Source organism: Cherax quadricarinatus, chromosome 5, assembly GCF_038502225.1.
Source record: "Cherax quadricarinatus isolate ZL_2023a chromosome 5, ASM3850222v1, whole genome shotgun sequence".
NCBI classification, from domain to species: Eukaryota; Metazoa; Arthropoda; class Malacostraca; order Decapoda; family Parastacidae; genus Cherax; species Cherax quadricarinatus.
Window position 1 is genome coordinate 7,326,661 of NC_091296.1, and position 17,500 is coordinate 7,344,160.

A 17,500-nucleotide genomic window follows, 5' to 3' on the forward strand; every position below is an offset into this window, starting at 1 on the left:
ATGGCAGACAGGACGGGAGTCCTGGCCTGGTGAGAGGACGGGAGGAGCTGGCCTGGCAGAGGACGGGAGAGCTGGCCTGCTGGTAGACAGGACGGAGAGCTGGCCTGGTGACAGGACGGGAGAGTGCTGGCCTGGTAGACAGGACGGGAGAGTGCTGGCCTGGTAGACAGGACGGAGAGTGCTGGCCTGGTAGACAGGACGGAGAGTGCAGGGTAGCGGCTGGGCCTGGTAGACAGGACGGAGAGGCGACGCCTGGCTAGTAGCAGGACGGGAGAGTGCTGGCCTGGTGACAGGACGGGGAGAGTGCTGGCCTGGTAGACAGGACGGGAGAGTGCTGGGCCTGGCAGACAGGACGGGGAGAGTGCTGGCCTGGTAGACAGGACGGGAGAGTGCTGGGCCTGCAGACAGGACGGGAGAGTGCTGGCCTGGCAGACAGGACGGAGAGTGCTGGCCTGGTAGACAGGACGGGAGAGTGCTGGCCTGGTAGACAGGAGGGAGAGTGCTGGCCTGGTAGACAGGACAGGGAGTCCTGGCCTGGCAGACAGGACGGAGAGTGCTGGCCTGCAGACAGGACGGGAGAGCTGCCTTAGACAGGATGGGAGAGGCGGCCTGGTAGACAGGACGGAGAGTGCTGGCCTGGTAGACAGGATGGGAGTGCTGGCCTGGTAGACAGGACGGAGAGTGGGGCCTGGTAGACAGGACGGGAGAGTGCTGGCCTGGTAGACAGGACGGGAGAGTGCTGGCCAGGTAGACGGGAAGGAGCCTGGCCTGGCAGACAGGACGGGAGTGCTGGGCCTGGTAGACAGGACGGGAGAGTGCTGGCCTGGTAGACAGGACGGGAGAGTCCTGGTCTGGTAGACAGGACGGGAGAGTGGCTGGCCTGGTAGACAGGGGGGAGAGTCCTGCCTGGTAGACAGGACGGGAGAGCTGGCCTGGTAGACAGGACGGGAGAGTCCTGGGCTGGTAGACAGGACGGGAGAGTCTGGCCTGTAGACAGGACGGGAGAGTGCACCTGGTAGACAGGATGGGAGAGCCGGCCTGGTAGACAGGACGGAGAGTGCTGGCCTGGTAGACAGGACGGGAGAGTGCTGGCCTGGTAGACAGGGGACGGGAGAGTGCTGGCCTGTAGACGGAGGGGAGAGGCCTGGCCTGGTAGACAGGACGGGAGAGTCCTGGCCTGGCAGACAGGACGGGAGAGTGCTGGCCTGGTGACAGACAGAGAGTGCTGGCCTGCAGACAGGACGGAGAGTGCTGGCCTGGTAGACAGGATGGGAGAGTCCTGCCTGGTAGACAGGATGGGAGAGTGCTGGCCTGGCAGACAGGACGGAGAGTCCTGGCCTGGTAGACAGGATGGAGAGTGCCGCCTGGTGCAGACAGGATTTGAGAGTCCTGGCCTGGTAGACAGACGGGAGAGTGCCATTCAGAAGACAGGAGGGGAGAGTGCTGGCTCAGTAGACAGGACGTGGAGAGTGCTGGCCTGAGTAGACAGGACGGGGAGAGGCTGGCCTGGTAGACAGGACGGGAGAGTCCTGGCCTGCAGACAGGATTTGAGAGTCCTGGCCCTGGTAGACAGGACGGAGTGCTGGCCTGGTAGACAGGGACGGGAGAGTCCTGGGCCTGGCAGACAGGACGGAGTGCCGGCCTGGTAGACAGGATGTGGGAGAGAGTGCTGGCCTGGTAGACAGGACAGGAGAGGCAAGCACTGGTAGACAGGACGGAGAGTGCCCGCCCGGCAGACAGGATGGAGAGTGCTGGCCTGGCATATGAGTACAGAGAGCGCTGGGCCCTGCAGAGACTGGGAGGAGTCCTGGCCTGGCAGAGACAGGACGGGAGAGTGCTGGCCTGGCAGACAGTGACAGAATGAGTCCCACTGGCAGAGAGACGCAGAGAGTGCCAGCCTGGTGCAGGCAGTGGACAGAGAGTCCTGGGCCTGCAGACAGGACGGAGACCGCCTGCAGGACAGGACGGAGAGTGCAGCCCGTGGCAGACAGACGGGGAGGCGCTGGGCCTGGCAGACAGGATGGAGAGAGCGCGCCCAGTAGACAGTGATTTGAGAGTCCTGGGCCTGTAGACAGGACGGGAGAGTACACTGGCACACAGGGGACGGGAGAGTCCTGGCCCTGGGTAGACAGGACGGGAGTGCTGGCCTGCAGACAGGACGGAGAGTCCTGGCCTGGGGAGATGACGGGAGAGTCCCGCCTGGCAGACAGGACGGGAGAGTGCTGGGCCTGGTAGACAGGACGGGGAGAGTGCTTACCTGGTAGACAGGACGGGAGAGTGCTGCTCAGCAGATGACGGGAGAGTCCTAGCCTGGGCAGACAGACGGAGGCCGGGCCTGGTAGACAGGACGGGGAGAGTCCCGGGCCTGGCAGACAGGACGGGAGAGTCCTGGCCTGCAGACAGGACGGAGAGTCCTGGCCTGCAGACAGGACGGGAGAGCAGCTGGCCTGGCATGACAGGATTGGGAGAGTCCTGGCCTGTAGACAGGACGGAGAGTTGGCCTGGTGACAGGACGGGAGAGCAGCCTGGCAGACAGGACGGGAGAGTGCTGGCCTGGTAGACAGGACGGGAGAGTGCCAGCCTGGTACACAGGATTTGAGAGTCCTGGGCCTGGTAGACAGGACTGAGGAGTGCCACCTGTGGACAGGGGACGGAGACCAAGGCCTGGTAGACAGACGGGAGAGTGCTGGCCTGGTAGACAGGACGGAGAGGCTGGGCCTGGTAGACAGGACGAAAGAGTGCTGGGCCTGGTAGACAGGACGGGAGAGTGCTAATATCTGGTAGACAGGAGGGGAGAGTGCTGGCCTGGTAGACAGGACGGGAGAGTGCCACCTGGTAGACAGGACGGGGAGGAGTGCTGGCCTGGCAGACAGGACGGCAGAGTCCTGGCCTGCAGACAGGACGGGAGAGTCCCGCCTGGCAGACAGACGAGGCGCTACCCAGACAGGGGACGGAGAGGCTGGGCCTGGCAGACAGGACGGAGAGTGCCGGGCCTGGTAGACAGGATGGAGAGTGCTGGCCTGCAGACAGGACGGGAGAGGCTGGGTCATAGATGAGGACGGGAGAGCGCTGGCCTGGTAGACAGTGACGGAGGAGTGCTGGCCTAGTAGACAGGGACGGAGAGTCCTGGGCCTGGTAGACAGGACGGGAGAGTCCTGGCCTGCAGACAGGACGGAGGGGAGCGCTGGCTGGGTGACAGATGGAGAGGTGCTGGCCTGAGACAGGATTGAGAGGCTGGGGCCTGGCAGACAGTGGACGGAGAGTCCCGGGCCGTGATGAGGACGGGAGAGTGCCAAACTGGTAGACATGGACGTGGAGAGAGTCCTGGGCCTGCAGATGGACGGAGAGTGCCACCTGGCAGACAGACGGGAGAGCGCGGCCTGGTAGACAGGATGCAGAGAGCGGGCCTGTAGACAGGACGGGAGAGCGCTATCAGAGACAGGAGACGGGAGAGCAGCGCCTGGCAGATACAGGACGGGGAGAGTGCTGGCCCGATAGGAGGCAGGACGGGGAGAGTCCTGGCCTGCAGGACAGCAGGACGGGAGAGTCCTGCCTGGCAGATGGCCAGGGGACGGGGAGAGGCTGGCCTGGTAGACAGGACGGGAGAGTGCTGGGCCTGGTAGACAGGACGGAGAGTGCTGGGCCTGGCAGACAGGACGGGAGAGGTGCTGGCCTGGTAGACAGGACGGAGAGTGCTGGCCTGGTAGACAGGACGGGAGAGTCCTGGCCAGGCAGACAGGATGGGAGTGGCTGGGCCTGGCAGACAGGACGGAGAGTGCCGGGCCTGGCAGACAGACGGAGAGTTCTGAAGGGCCTGCAGACAGGACGGGAGAGTCCCGGCCTGAGCAGACAGGACGAGAGGCTGGCCTGGTGACAGGACGTGGAGAGTGCCAGCGCCTGGCAGAGCAGGACGGGAGAGGCTGGCCTGGTAGACAGACGGGAGAGCGCTGGCCTGCAGACAGGATGGGAGAGTGCGCCTGGTGACAGGACGGAGAGTGCCGGGCCTGGTAGACAGGACGGGAGAGGCTGGCCTGGTAGGACAGGACGGAGAGTGCTGGCCTGGCAGACAGGACAGGAGAGTCCCGCCTGGGGTGACAGGATTGAGAGTCCGGTCTGGTAGACAGGACGGGAAAGAGTGCTGGCCTGGTAGACAGATGGAGAGTCCCACCAGGACAGGACGGAGAGGCCATCAGTAGACAGGACGGGAGAGTCCTGCCTGGGTAGACAGGACGGGGAGAGTGCCACCTGGGTAGACAGGACGGGAGAGTGCTGGCCTGGCAGACAGACGGAGAGTCCTGGGCCTGGTAGACAGGACGGAGAGTGCTGGCCTGGTAGACAGGATGGGAGAGTGCTGGCCTGGTAGACAGGACGGGAGAGTGCCTGGCCTGGCAGACAGGACGGAGGCTACTGGTAGGACAGACGGGAGAGTGCTGGCCTGGTAGTCAGGATGGAGAGTGTTGGGCCTGGTAGACAGGACGTGGAGAGGCTGGTCTGTAGACAGGACGGGAGGAGCGCTGGCCTGGCAGACAGGACGGGAGAGTGCTGGCCTGGTAGACAGGGATGGAGAGGCTGGGCCTGGTAGAGGGGATGCCTGAGAGCAGCCAACCTGCAGACAGGACGGGAGAGTGCTGGCCTGGCATGAAGCAGGACGGTGAGGCAGTCCTGGGCCTGGCAGACAGGATGGGAGAGTGCTGGCCTGCAGACAGGACGGGAGAGTGCTGGGCCTGGTAGACAGGACGGGAGAGTGCCGCCTGGTAGACAGGGATGGGAGAGTCCGCCTGGGTAGACAGGACGGAGAGGCTGGCCTGGTAGACAGGACGTGAGAGTGCTGGCCTGGCAGATGGTGATGGAGAGTCCTGGACTGGTAGACAGACGGAGCTGGCCTGCAGACAGGACGGGGAGAGGCGGGTCTGGCAGACAGGACGGGAGGCTGGCCTGCAGACAGGACGTGGGAGAGTGCTGGGCCTGGCAGGACAGGACGGGAGTGCTGGGCCTGGTAGACAGGACGGGAGAGAAGCAACCCAGACAGGACGGGAGAGTGCTGGCCTGCAGACAGGACGGGAGAGTGCTGGGCTGGTAGACAGGGACGGGAGAGGCCACCAGAGGATGGGAGAGTCCTACCCGGTGTGACAGGATGGGGAGAGTGCCGGGCCTGGTAGACAGGATGGAGAGTCCTGGCCTGCAGGACAGGACAGAGGAGGCTGGCCTGCAGCAGCAGGACGGAGAGTGCTGGGCCTGCAGACAGGGATGGGAGAGTCCTGGCCTGGTAGGATGATGGGGAGAGTGCTGGCCTGGTAGACAGGACGGGAGAGGTCCTCTGGCCTGGCAGACAGGATGGGAGAGTGCTGGGCCTGGTAGACAGGACGGAGAGTCCTGGCCTGGTAGACAGGACGGGGAGAGGCTGGGCCTGGTAGACAGGATGGGAGTGCTGGCCTGGTAGGACAGGACGGAGTGCTGCTCAGACAGGACGGGAGAGTGCTGGCCTGGTAGACAGGACGGAGAGTCCTGGCCTGGTAGACAGACGGGAGAGTCCTACTGGTGGTAGACAGGACGGAGAGTGCTGGCCTGGTAGACAGGATGGAGAGTCCTGGCCTGGCAGACAGTGACGAGTGCTGGCCTGGTAGACAGGATGGGGGAGAGCGCCGGGCCTGGGTAGACAGGACAGGAGAGCGCTACCTGCTGACAGGACGGGAGAGGCTCGCCTGGCAGACAGGATGGGAGAGTGCTGGCTCGTAGACAGGACGGGAGAGGCTGGCCTGGTAGGACAGACGGGAGAGTGCTGGGGCCTGGTGCAGGACAGGACAGAGAGTGCTGGCCTGTAGACAGGACGGAGAGTCCTGGCTGCAGACAGGACGGAGAGGCTGGCCTGCAGACAGGATGAGAGTGTGCTGGCCTGGCAGACAGGACGGAGAGTCCTGGCCTGCAGACAGACGGAGCGCTGGCTCTGGTAGACAGGATGGAGAGTGCTGGCCTGGTAGACAGGACGGGAGAGGTGCCAACGTAGACAGACGGGAGAGCAGCCTGGCAGACAGGACGGGAGAGTCCTGGCCTGGTAGACAGGACGGGAGAGTGCTGGGTGGTAGATATGGGATGGGAGAGTGCTGGCCTGGCAGACAGGACGGGAGTGCTGGGCCTGGTAGACAGGACGGGAGAGTGCTGGGTCCGGTAGACAGACGGAGAGGTCCTGGCCTGCAGACAGACGGAGAGTGCTGGCCTGCAGACAGGACGGGAGTGCCGCTGCGGAGGACAGAAAGTCCCGCCTGGTAGACAGGATGGAGGTGAGCTGGGCCTGGTAGACAGGATGGAGAGTGCCACCTGGCAGACAGGAGACGGGAGAGTGCCAACAGCCTGTGACAGGACGGGAGAGGTTGGCCTGGTAGACAGGGACGGAGAGTCTGGCCTGGCATAGGACAGGACGGAGAGTGCTGCCTGAGAGACAGGATGGGGAGAGGCCTGGTAGACAGGACGGAGAGTGCTGGGCCTGCAGACAGGACGGAGAGTGCTGGGCCTGCAGGATAGGATGAGAGTCCTGGCCTGCAGACAGGACGTGATAGTGCTGGCCTGGTAGACAGGACGGGGAGGCTGGCCTGGTAGACAGGACGGAGAACTGGCCTGGTAGACAGGACGGGAGAGTCCCGGCCTGGCAGGACAGGATGGAGAGGCTGGCCTGATAGACAGGACGGGAGAGTGCTGGCCTGCAGACAGGGGCGGAGAGTCCTGGCCCGGTAGGACAGGACGGGAGAGGCGCCAGCCTGGCAGACAGGACGGGAGTGCCACCTGGCAGACAGGACGGAGAGTGCTGTGCCTCTGGTAGACAGATGGAGAAGCAGGTCCTGGGCCTGCAGACAGACGGGAGAGTGCTGGCCCAGGTAGACAGGACGGGAGAGTCTGGCGCCAGGCAGACAGGACGGGAGAGTCCCCGGGCCTGTAGACAGGACGGGAGAGTCCTGCCTGCAGACAGGACGCAGAGAGTCCTGGGCCTGGTAGACAGGACGGGAGAGTCCCGCCTGGTAGACAGGACGGGGAGAGTCCTGGCCTGGCAGACAGGACGGAGAGTGCTGGCCTGCAGACAGGACGGGAGAGTACGCCTGGCAGACAGGATTTGGGAGTCCTGGCCTGCAGACAGACGGGAGAGTGCTGTCTGGTAGACAGGACGGGAGAGTGCTGGCCTGGTAGGAGGACGGGAGGTGAGTCCTGGCCTGGTAGGACAGGACGGGGAGAGTCCTGGCCTGGCAGAGACAGTGACGGGAGAGTCCTGGCCTGGCAGATGACGGGAGAGTCCTGGCCTGCAGGACAGGACGGGAGAGCGCTGGCCTGGTAGACAGGACGTGAGAGTCCTGGCCTGGGTAGACAGGACGGGAGAGTGCTGGCCTGGTAGACAGGACGGGAGAGTCCTGGCCTGGTAGACAGACGAGGAGTCCTGGGCCAGACAGGACGGGGGAGAGAGGCTGGGCTGGTAGAGTAGACGGAGAGTCCCTGGCCTGGGTAGACAGGACGGAGAGTCCCGCCTGGCAGATGCGGGGACGGAGAGTGCCGGGCCTGGCAGGACAGGGACGGAGAGTCCTGGCCTGCAGACAGGGACGGAGAGTGCTGGGCCTGGTAGACAGGACTGGGAGAGTCCCACCTGGTAGACAGGGGACGGGAGGAGTCCTGGGTCCTGGTAGGACAGGACGGGGAGAGTCCTGGCCTGGGTAGACAGGACGGGAGAGTCCTGGCCTGGTGACAGGACGGGGAGAGTGCTGTCTGGCAGACAGGACGGGAGAGTGCTGGGCCTGGGCGGTAGGACAGGACGGGGAGAGTCCTGGCCTGGCAGACAGGACGGAGAGCGCTGGCCTGGTAGACAGGACGGGAGCGCTGGCCTGGTGACAGGACGGGGAGAGGAGTGCTGGCCTGGCAGACAGGGGATGGGGAGAGTCCGCCTGATAGACAGACGGGGAGAGGCGCCTGGCAGACAGGACGGAGAGTCCTGGGCCTCCGGGGGTAGACAGGACGGGAGAGTCCTGGCCTGGTAGACAGAACGGGAGAGTCCTGGGCCTGGTAGACAGGACGGAGAGTCCGCCTGGCAGACAGGACGGGGAGAGTCCTGCCTGTGACGGGAGCAGTCCTGCCTGTAGACAGGACGGGAGAGCAAGGGCCTGGCAGACAGGACGGGAGAGTGCTGGGCCTGGTAGACAGGACGGAGAGTCCTGCCTGGTAGACAGGACGGGAGAGTGCTGGGCCCATGAGACAGGACGGGAGAGTACTGGGCCTGCAGGACAGGACGGGAGAGTGCTGGGCCCTGGCAGACAGGATGGAGAGTCCTGGCCTGGTAGACAGGACGGGAGAGTGCTGGGCCTGGTAGACAGGACGTGAGAGTCCTGGCCCGTAGACAGGACGGGAGTCCTGGCCTGGTAGACAAGACGGGAGAGTGCCGGGCCTGGTAGACAGGACGGGAGAGTGCTGGGCCTGGTGACAGGACGGAGAGGCTGGCCTGGTAGACAGGATGGGAGAGTCCTGGCCTGCAGACAGGACGGGAGAGTCCTGGCCTGGCAGACAAGACGGAGAGTCCTGGCCTGGCAGACAGGATTGAGAGTGCTGGGCCTGGTAGACAGGACGGGAGAGGCTGGCCTGGTAGACAGGACGGGAGAGCGCCGGGCCTGCAGACAGACGGGAGAGTGCTGGCCTGCAGACAGGACGGAGAGTCCCGGGCCCGGTAGACAGATCGGGGAGAGTCCTGGCCCGAGTAGACAGGACGGGGAGAGAGGCTGGCCCGGTAGACAGACTGAGGTGCCAGCTCAGACAGGACGTGAGAGGCTGGGCCTGGTAGACAGGACGGGGAGAGTCGGGCCAGGTAGACAGGGACGGGGAGAGTCCCGGGCCTGGCAGACAGGACGGGGAGGAGCGCTGGGCCTGGGTAGACAGGACGGGAGAGGCTGGCCTGGTAGACAGGATGGGGAGAGTCCTGGCCTGGTAGACAGGACGGGAGAGGCCGGGCCTGGCAGACAGGACGGAGAGGCCATCTTATAGACAGGACGGAGAGTGCTGGGCCTGCAGACAGGACGGAGAGTCCTGGGCCTCCGGTAGACAGGACGGGAGAGGCTGGCCTGGTAGACAGGACGGAGAGGCATACTGGTGCAGATATGACGGAGAGTGCGGCCCGGCAGACAGGATGGTGAGTCCTGGCCTGGTAGACAGGACGGGAGGGTGCTGGCCTGGTAGACAGGACGGGAGAGTCCCACACCCGGCAGAGCAGGACGGAGAGTCCCGCCTTGGCAGACAGGACGGGAGAGTCCTGGCCTGGTAGACAGACGGGGAGAGTCCTGGCCTGGTAGACAGGACGGAGAGCCTGGCTCGCAGACAGGATGGAGTCCTGCCTGGTGAGCAGGACGGGGAGAGTGCTGGCCTGGTAGACAGGACGGAGAGCGCTGGGCCTGGTAGACAGGACGGGAGAGCTCTGCCTGCAGACAGGACGGGAGAGGTGCTGGGCCTGGCAGACAGGACGGGAGAGTGCTGGCCTGGTAGACAGGACGGAGAGTCCTGGGCCTGCAGATAGGATGGGGAGAGTCCTGCCTGCAGACAGGACGTGAGAGTCCCGGCCTGGTAGACAGTGACGGGGAGAGTCCTGGGCCTTTGGTGAGGTGGATGGCAGCGCCAGGCCTGCAGACAGGACGGGAGAGTCCTGGCCTGCAGACAGGACGGAGAGTGCTGGCCTGGTAGACAGGATGAGAGAGTCCTGGCCTGTAGACAGGACGGAGAGAGTCCTGGCCTGTAGACAGGACGGAGAGTGCTGGCCTGGTAGACAGGACGGGAGAGAGTCCTGGCCTGGGCAGACAGGACGGAGAGTCCTGGCCTGCAGGACAGGACGGGAGAGTGCTGGCCTGGTAGACAGGACGGGAGAGTCCCACCAGCAGACAGACGGGGAGAGTGCTGGCCTGGTAGACAGACGGGAGAGTCCTGGCCTGGTAGACAGGACGGGAGAGTCCTGGCCTGGTAGACAGGACGGGAGAGTCCTGGCCTGGTAGACAGGACGGGAGAGTCCTGGCCTGGTAGACAGGACGGGAGAGTGCTGGCCTGGTAGACAGGACGGGAGAGTGCTGGCCTGGTAGACAGGACGGGAGAGTCCTGGCCTGGTAGACAGGACGGGAGAGTGCTGGCCTGGTAGACAGGACGGGAGAGTGCTGGCCTGGTAGACAGGACGGGAGAGTGCTGGCCTGGCAGACAGGATGGGAGAGTCCTGGCCTGGCAGACAGGACGGGAGAGTGGCCTGGCCTGGAGACAGCACGGGAGAGTCCTGGCCTGGTAGACAGGACGGGAGAGTCCTGGCCTGGTAGACAGGACGGGAGAGTCCTGGCCTGGTAGACAGGACGGGAGAGTCCTGGCCTGGTAGACAGGACGGGAGAGTCCTGGCCTGGTAGACAGGACGGGAGAGTCCTGGCCTGGTAGACAGGACGGGGAGAGGCTGGCCTGGTAGACAGGACGGGGAGGGAGTGCTGGCCTGGTAGACAGGACGGGAGAGTCCTGGCCTGGCAGACAGGACGGAGAGTGCTGGGCCTGGTAGACAGGACGGGAGAGTGCTGGCCTGGCAGACAGGACGGGAGAGTGCTGGCCTGGTAGACAGGGATGGGAGAGTCCTGGCCTGGTAGACAGGACGGGAGAGTGCAGGCCTGGTAGACAGGACGGAGAGTCCTGGCCTGGTAGACAGGACGGGGAGAGTCCTGGCCGTGGCAGACAAGACGGGGAGAGTCCTGGCCTGGTAGACAGGACGGGAGAGTGCTGGGCCTGGCAGGACAGGACGGGGAGTGCTGGCCTGGCAGACAGGACGGGGAGAGTCCTGGCCTGGTAGACAGGACGGGAGAGTCCTGGCCTGGTAGACAAGACGGGAGAGTCCCCTGGCCTGGTAGATAGGATGTGAGAGTGCTGGCCTGGTAGACAGGACGGGAGAGTGCTGGCCTGGTAGACAGGACGGGAGAGTGCTGGCCTGGTAGACAGGACGGGAGAGTGCTGGCCTGGTAGACAGGACGGGAGAGTCCTGGCCTGGTAGACAGGACGGGAGAGTCCTGGGCCTGGCAGACAGGACGGGAGAGTGCTGCCCTGGTAGACAGGACGGGAAAGTGCTGGCCTGGTAGACAGGACGGGAGAGTGCTGGCCTGGTAGACAGGACGGGAGAGTCCTGGCCAGGTAGACAGGACGGGAGAGTCCTGGCCTGGTAGACAGGACGGGAGAGTGCTGGCCTGGTAGACAGGACGGGAGAGTGCTGGCCTGGTAGACAGGACGGGAGAGTCCTGGCCTGGTAGACAGGACGGGAGAGTCCTGGCCTGGTAGACAGGACGGGAGAGTGCTGGCCTGGTAGACAGGACGGGAAAGTGCTGGCCTGGTAGACAGGACGGGAGAGTGCTGGCCTGGTAGACAGGACGGGAGAGTCCTGGCCTGGTAGACAGGACGGGAGAGTCCTGGCCTGGTAGACAGGACGGGAGAGTGCTGGCCTGGTAGACAGGACGGGAGAGTGCTGGCCTGGTAGACAGGACGGGAGAGTGCTGGCCTGGTAGACAGGACGGGAGAGTGCTGGCCTGGTAGACAGGACGGGAGAGTGCTGGCCTGGTAGACAGGACGGGAGAGTCCTGGCCTGGTAGACAGGACGGGAGAGTCCTGGCCTGGTAGACAGGACAGGAGAGCGCTGGCCTGGTAGACACGACGGGAGAGTGCTGGCCTGGTAGACAGGACGGGAGAGTCCTGGCCTGGTAGACAGGACGGGAGAGTCCTGGCCTGGTAGACAGGACGGGAGAGTGCTGGCCTGGTAGACAGGACGGGAGAGTGCTGGCCTGGTAGACAGGACGGGAGAGTCCTGGCCTGGTAGACAGGACGGGAGAGTGCTGGCCTGGTAGACAGGACGGGAGAGTCCTGGCCTGGTAGACAGGACGGGAGAGTGCTGGCCTGGTAGACAGGACGGGAGAGTCCTGGCCTGGTAGACAGGACGGGAGAGTCCTGGCCTGGTAGACAGGACGGGAGAGTGCTGGCCTGGTAGACAGGATGGGAGAGTGCTGGCCTGGTAGACAGGACGGGAGAGTGCTGGCCTGGTAGACAGGACGGGAGAGTGCTGGCCTGGTAGACAGGACGGGAGAGTCCTGGCCTGGTAGACAGGTCTGTGTTGAGATCCACCTCTCAAGTTGTAAACGTTGGTATTTTACGCAGATTTTCCAAGATATACGAGAAGTAGAGCCAGAGAGGAATCGCTTGGAACACCAGGTCAGTAGGTATGACAGGGAGAGTACGGCTATGGATATTGAAACTTCTGAGAAAGATGACGACGTGTGGTGATGAAGGAAGCAGAGGGTAGGATCAGGAGAGGGGGGCCTCAGCAGTGGGTAGTCTCGTCAGAGGGTAGTCTCAGCAGAGGGTAGGCTCAGGAGAGGGGGGCCTCAGCAGTGGGTAGTCTCGTCAGAGGGTAGTCTCAGCAGAGGGTAGGCTCAGGAGAGGGTGGCCTCAGCAGTGGGTAGTCTCGTCAGAGGGTAGTCTCAGCAGAAGGTAGGCTCAGGAGAGGGTGGCCTCAGCAGTGGGTAGTCTCGTCAGAGGGTAGTCTCAGCAGAGGGTAGGCTCAGCAGAGGGTAGCCTCAGCAGTGGGTAGTCTCGTCAGAGGGTAGTCTCAGCAGAGGGTAGGCTCAGCAGAGGGTAGCCTCAGCAGTGGGTAGTCTCGTCAGAGGGTAGTCTCAGCAGAGGGTAGGCTCAGCAGAGGGTAGTCTCAGCAGTGGGTAGTCTCGTCAGAGGGTAGTCTCAGCAGAGGGTAGTCTCAACAGAAGCTAGTTTCACCAAACAACTCAGTAGGCCAAGACACAGTGCTAGCAACATTACTGTGGCAGACATAGCAGACATACACAAGAACACGAACTACAGCTTGGCATTATGTATCTCAGTCGATACCAAAAGAAGTATGAAAGTCACCTCTGTAAAAACAGGGAAAAAATAAACTCTACATGGGAGGCCTGGTCGTGGACCCGGCCGCGTGGGCGGTGATCCTCGGAATAACCTCCAGGTAGACCCTCCAGGTAGACCCTCCAGGTAGACCCTCCAGGTAGACACATATATAGACAAAAATCTTCCAATGGACAAATGAAAATAGCATGATGTTCAATGGTGACAAATTTCAGCTGCTTAGATACGGGAGAAATGATGAACTAGACACAAGCACAGAACACAGGTTCATGATATCGTCTCCAGTGAGGAACAGGTAAATGGCTACGTGTATCACAGGATCTATCACATGTGTTCTCACGACTTAGTGTGTTCTCAGTAATTAGTGTGTGTCGACAGGATCTTTGAAGGCAGGAGAGATACCACGAATGTATAATGTACAGAGGTCGTATAATGCCAAGAAAATATCAATTGAACATCAAAACTATTGCGAACAATACTTGTATTATTCTCTTTGGGAGTAGTATAACAACTTACTGCAGTGAAAGATAGGGGCACCGTGGGCAGTGTAAGAGAACACTGCGTCAACATCCTTGGTCCAAGACGTACCACTAGTAGATTTTATATATATTGACGGCAAGAAGCTTGACAGTTTGTTACTACAAGTGCTGGATCAGCTTGGGGTGTGATAGGTGTGAGCCTGCTGGCTGCTAGCACCAACAGTGTGGTTAGCCAGGTGGTCAACAGGGAAGCCTGGTCTTAGGCCATGCTTCCGGGGTAGAACACTTGAAACCTGTTACAGGTAAATACGTTTGCGTGCTTTTGTATTTGTGTGTGTGTGTGTGTGTGTATGTGTGTGTGTGTGTGTGTGTGTGTGTGTGTGTGTGTGTGTGCTACCACCAAGGTATGAGAGCGGTGTAAGCCTGCTACACGCAGTAATTACAACACTTACACATACTTCAGGATAGTGCAGGGGTCTTGTATATATATATATATGTACATATATATATATATATATATATATATATATATATATATATATATATATATATATATATATATATATATTAGACAAGTGTTTCTTATACTGTGTATATTGCTCCTGTCTCGTGTTGCCAGATGTTCGTTGCAGTGCCATTGTAACATAGTTGTATAAGCTTACGTTCAAACACAGAAACACTGCAACATTTCATTTTGTTCTCGTTGCAGGTTGCAAGAAGAGTGAGATGTTGAGTTGAAAGAGGAATTACCTCAGGACTACCAGCCATGCCACCTCTACCTGAGTCTTCTGCTGGGAGTGGTGGTGGTGGTGGTGGTGGTGCTACTGCTGCTGCTGCTGCTGCTACTGGTGGGGGAGGTGTTTGACTGCTCATCAGGGAGCTCCCTGGAGCATACAGGCACTCAAGCAGGCAGAGGCAGGCAAGGCAGGGTACCAAGACTTGCTTAGTTCACGTTCTTCACTCCTGGAAAGACGTCTCTACGTCGTTCAAGCCTCCAGATAAACGTCAAGACAGGAGTGTGCTAGCAGCCATGAAGACGCGGGGACACTCTGAGCTTCTCTCGTCACCACCACCATTATCACCACCACCGCCACCACCATTATCACCACCGCCATCACCAACACCACCACTGCATTCACCCATCTCTATTCCCTCACTACTTCAACCATCCACTGCATCTTCCTCAGTTCTGTCGACGAAAGCACGGCATAAAACGACAGACGGAGAACAGCACGAAGGAGAAGGAGGAGGAGATGGAGAAGAAGTGAGAGATACAACTGGAGGAAGAAGTGGGGGTAGAAAAGGATTTAAGAGACGAGTGTCGTTTCCAGTCATGACCTCCACGACAGACACGACTTGTAGTGTGCAGCACAGCGCCAGCAGCACCACCAGCAGCACCAGCAGGAGGCCTAGTAGGAGACAGGCGGTGCTGGTGGTGCTCACGTTGCTGCTGCTTCAGGTACCAATGGAAGCTAATTCTTATACCAACTACGTCAGGATGGATGATGAGAACTCGATCAAGATTGGTAAGTACGAGTGTGTGTGTGTGAGTGAGTGGGAAATTGAGTGGGCCTCCCTTTTTTCCCTCTCTTCCTTATTCCTCTTGCATCCTCTCCTCCCTTTTTTCCCACCCTCCTTCCTTCCTCTCTTTCCCTCTCCTATCCTCTCTCTTTCTCCTCCCTTCCCACTCTTACAACGTACCCACAATCGTTGTCATGGCTACGGCAGCATCCGGCCGCAAGGCATCACCCACCTCTCTCTCTCTATCTCTCTCTCTCTCTATCTCTCTACCTCTCTATCTTTCTCTCTCTCTCACACACACACTACAAAATGTAAAGAAATCCTGTAGTCAAGTTATAGAGGTGGAAGACCTGGGAGTGCTCATTAGTAACACTAAGTGTACATAGCCTCCAGCACCAACACTCTCTTTGTACACAGTGATGTGTTGTTGGTGGCACCTCTCTCTCTCTCTCTCTCTCTCTCTCTCTCTCTCTCTCTCTCTCTCTCTTTACACAGTATTTTACAAGGTTAGATTAAGGTTCCTAACTTTATTTACAAGCTAAGAGCTGTTACCTACATCAGCTCGCTTGATCTCTCTCTCTCTCTCTCTCATTATTTCCAAGGAAAAGAGAATAAACAATTAAAGGTGAGGGCGATTCCTTCACTTGTGTGCACACCTGACTCTTTCCCTAATGACCCTTAGCTGTAAGGGGGTGATAACTAAGGGTAAATAAGCAAGGGGAACATTAATAAGAGGAGACAAGAAGGAAATAAGGGAGAGAGATGAAGGTGAGAGGGCAACACAGCTCTCTCTGTTTCTCTTTCTCTCTCTCTCTCTCTCTCTCTCTCTCTCTCTCTCTCTCTCTCTCTCTCTCTCTCTCTCTCTCTCTCTCTCTCTCTCTCTCTCTCTCTCTCTCTCTCTCTCTCTCTCTCTCTCTCTCTCTCTCTCTCTCTCTCTCTCTCTCTCTCTCTTCTCTCTTCTCTCTCTCTCTCTTTCTCCCTCTTTCTCTCTTCTTCATCGTCCTTACATTTCCGTTTTTCCAAAAAAAACACTTTTTATACCCCTTCAATGACTTTCTATACCCCTCCTATGACTTTCTATACCTCCCATAACTTTCTATACTCATCCCGTGATTTTCTATACCCCTTCCATGGTTTCTGTATCCCTTCCATGACTTTGTATACCCCTTCCATGATTTCTATATCCCTTCCATGACTTTGTATACCCCTTCCATGATTTCTATACCCTTCCCATGACTTTCTGTATACCCCTCCATGAGTTGCTAAACTTTCTAGGAGTTTTTATGACCTCCTGTGACTTTCTATACCTTCCATGACTTTCTATATCCCTCCCTTGGTTTTCTCTACCCCTCCCATGACTTTCTATACCCCTTCCATTACTTTCTATTCCTTCCATGATTTTCAATACCACTTTCATGACTTTCTATACCTCCCACAACTTTCTATTCCTTTTTGTACCCCTTCCATAACTTTCTATACCTTTCTATAACCCTTCCATGACTTTCTATACCTTCTATGACTTTCTGTACTCATTCCATGGCTCTTCCATGCCACTTCTATGACTTTCTATACCTCCCATAACTTTCTATTCTACTTCCATGACTTTCTATACCTTCCATGACTTTCTATACCTCTCACTATTTTCTATACACCTTCCATGACTTTCTTTACCACCCATGACTTTCTATACCTCCTATGACTACCTATACCTTCCATGACTTTTTATACCCCCTCCTACGACTTTCTATACCTCCCATGACTTTCTATACACCTTCCATAACTTTCTATACCCCTCCTACGACTTTCTATACCACTCATGACTTTCTATACCTCCCATGACTTTCTATAACTTTCATGACTTTTTATACCCCTCCTACGACTTTCTATACATCTCATGACTTTCTATACCTCCCATGACTTTCTATACCTCTCATGACTTTCTATACCTTTCATGACTTTCTATACCTCCCATGACTTTCTATACTTCTCCCATGACTTTCTTAACACCTCCCATGACTTTCTATACACCTTTCATGACTTTCTACATCTCCCATGACTTTCTATACCCCTCCCATGACTTTCTATACACCTTCCATGACTTTCTATACCTTCCGTGACTTTCTATACACCTTCCATAACTTTCTATACCCCTCCTACGACTTTCTATACCTCTCATGACTTTCTATACCTCCCATGACTTTCTATATCTCCCATGACTTTCTATACCTCTTATGACTTTTCTATATCTCCCATGATTTTCTATACTTCTCCCATGAATTTCTTAACACCTCCCATGACTTTATATACACCTTCCATGACTTTCTACACCTCCCATGACTTTCTATACACCCTCCATGACTTTCTACACCTCCCATGACTTTCTATAACCCTCCCATGACTCTCTATACACCTCCCATGACTTTATATACCTCCCATGTCTTTCTATGCACCTTCCATGACTTTCTACACCTCCCATGTCTTTCTATACACCTTCCATGACTTTCTACACCTCCCATGACTTTCTGTACCCCTCCCATGACTTTCTATACACCTTCCATGCCTTTCTATACCTCCCATGTCTTTCTATGCACCTT

The 17,500-nt window shown here is 58.8% G+C and overlaps 1 protein-coding gene across 1 annotated transcript in view; it reads left to right on the forward strand.

The window, feature by feature from the left end:
• Positions 1-17,500, forward strand: part of LOC128684665 (glutamate receptor ionotropic, NMDA 2B-like) — a 485,156-nt gene that overhangs the window by 120,387 nt on the left and 347,269 nt on the right. The window contains 1 exon segment of the mRNA XM_070104488.1: positions 14,095-14,911. Within this exon segment, the coding sequence (XP_069960589.1) occupies positions 14,416-14,911 (496 nt within the window). The 5' untranslated portion in view covers positions 14,095-14,415.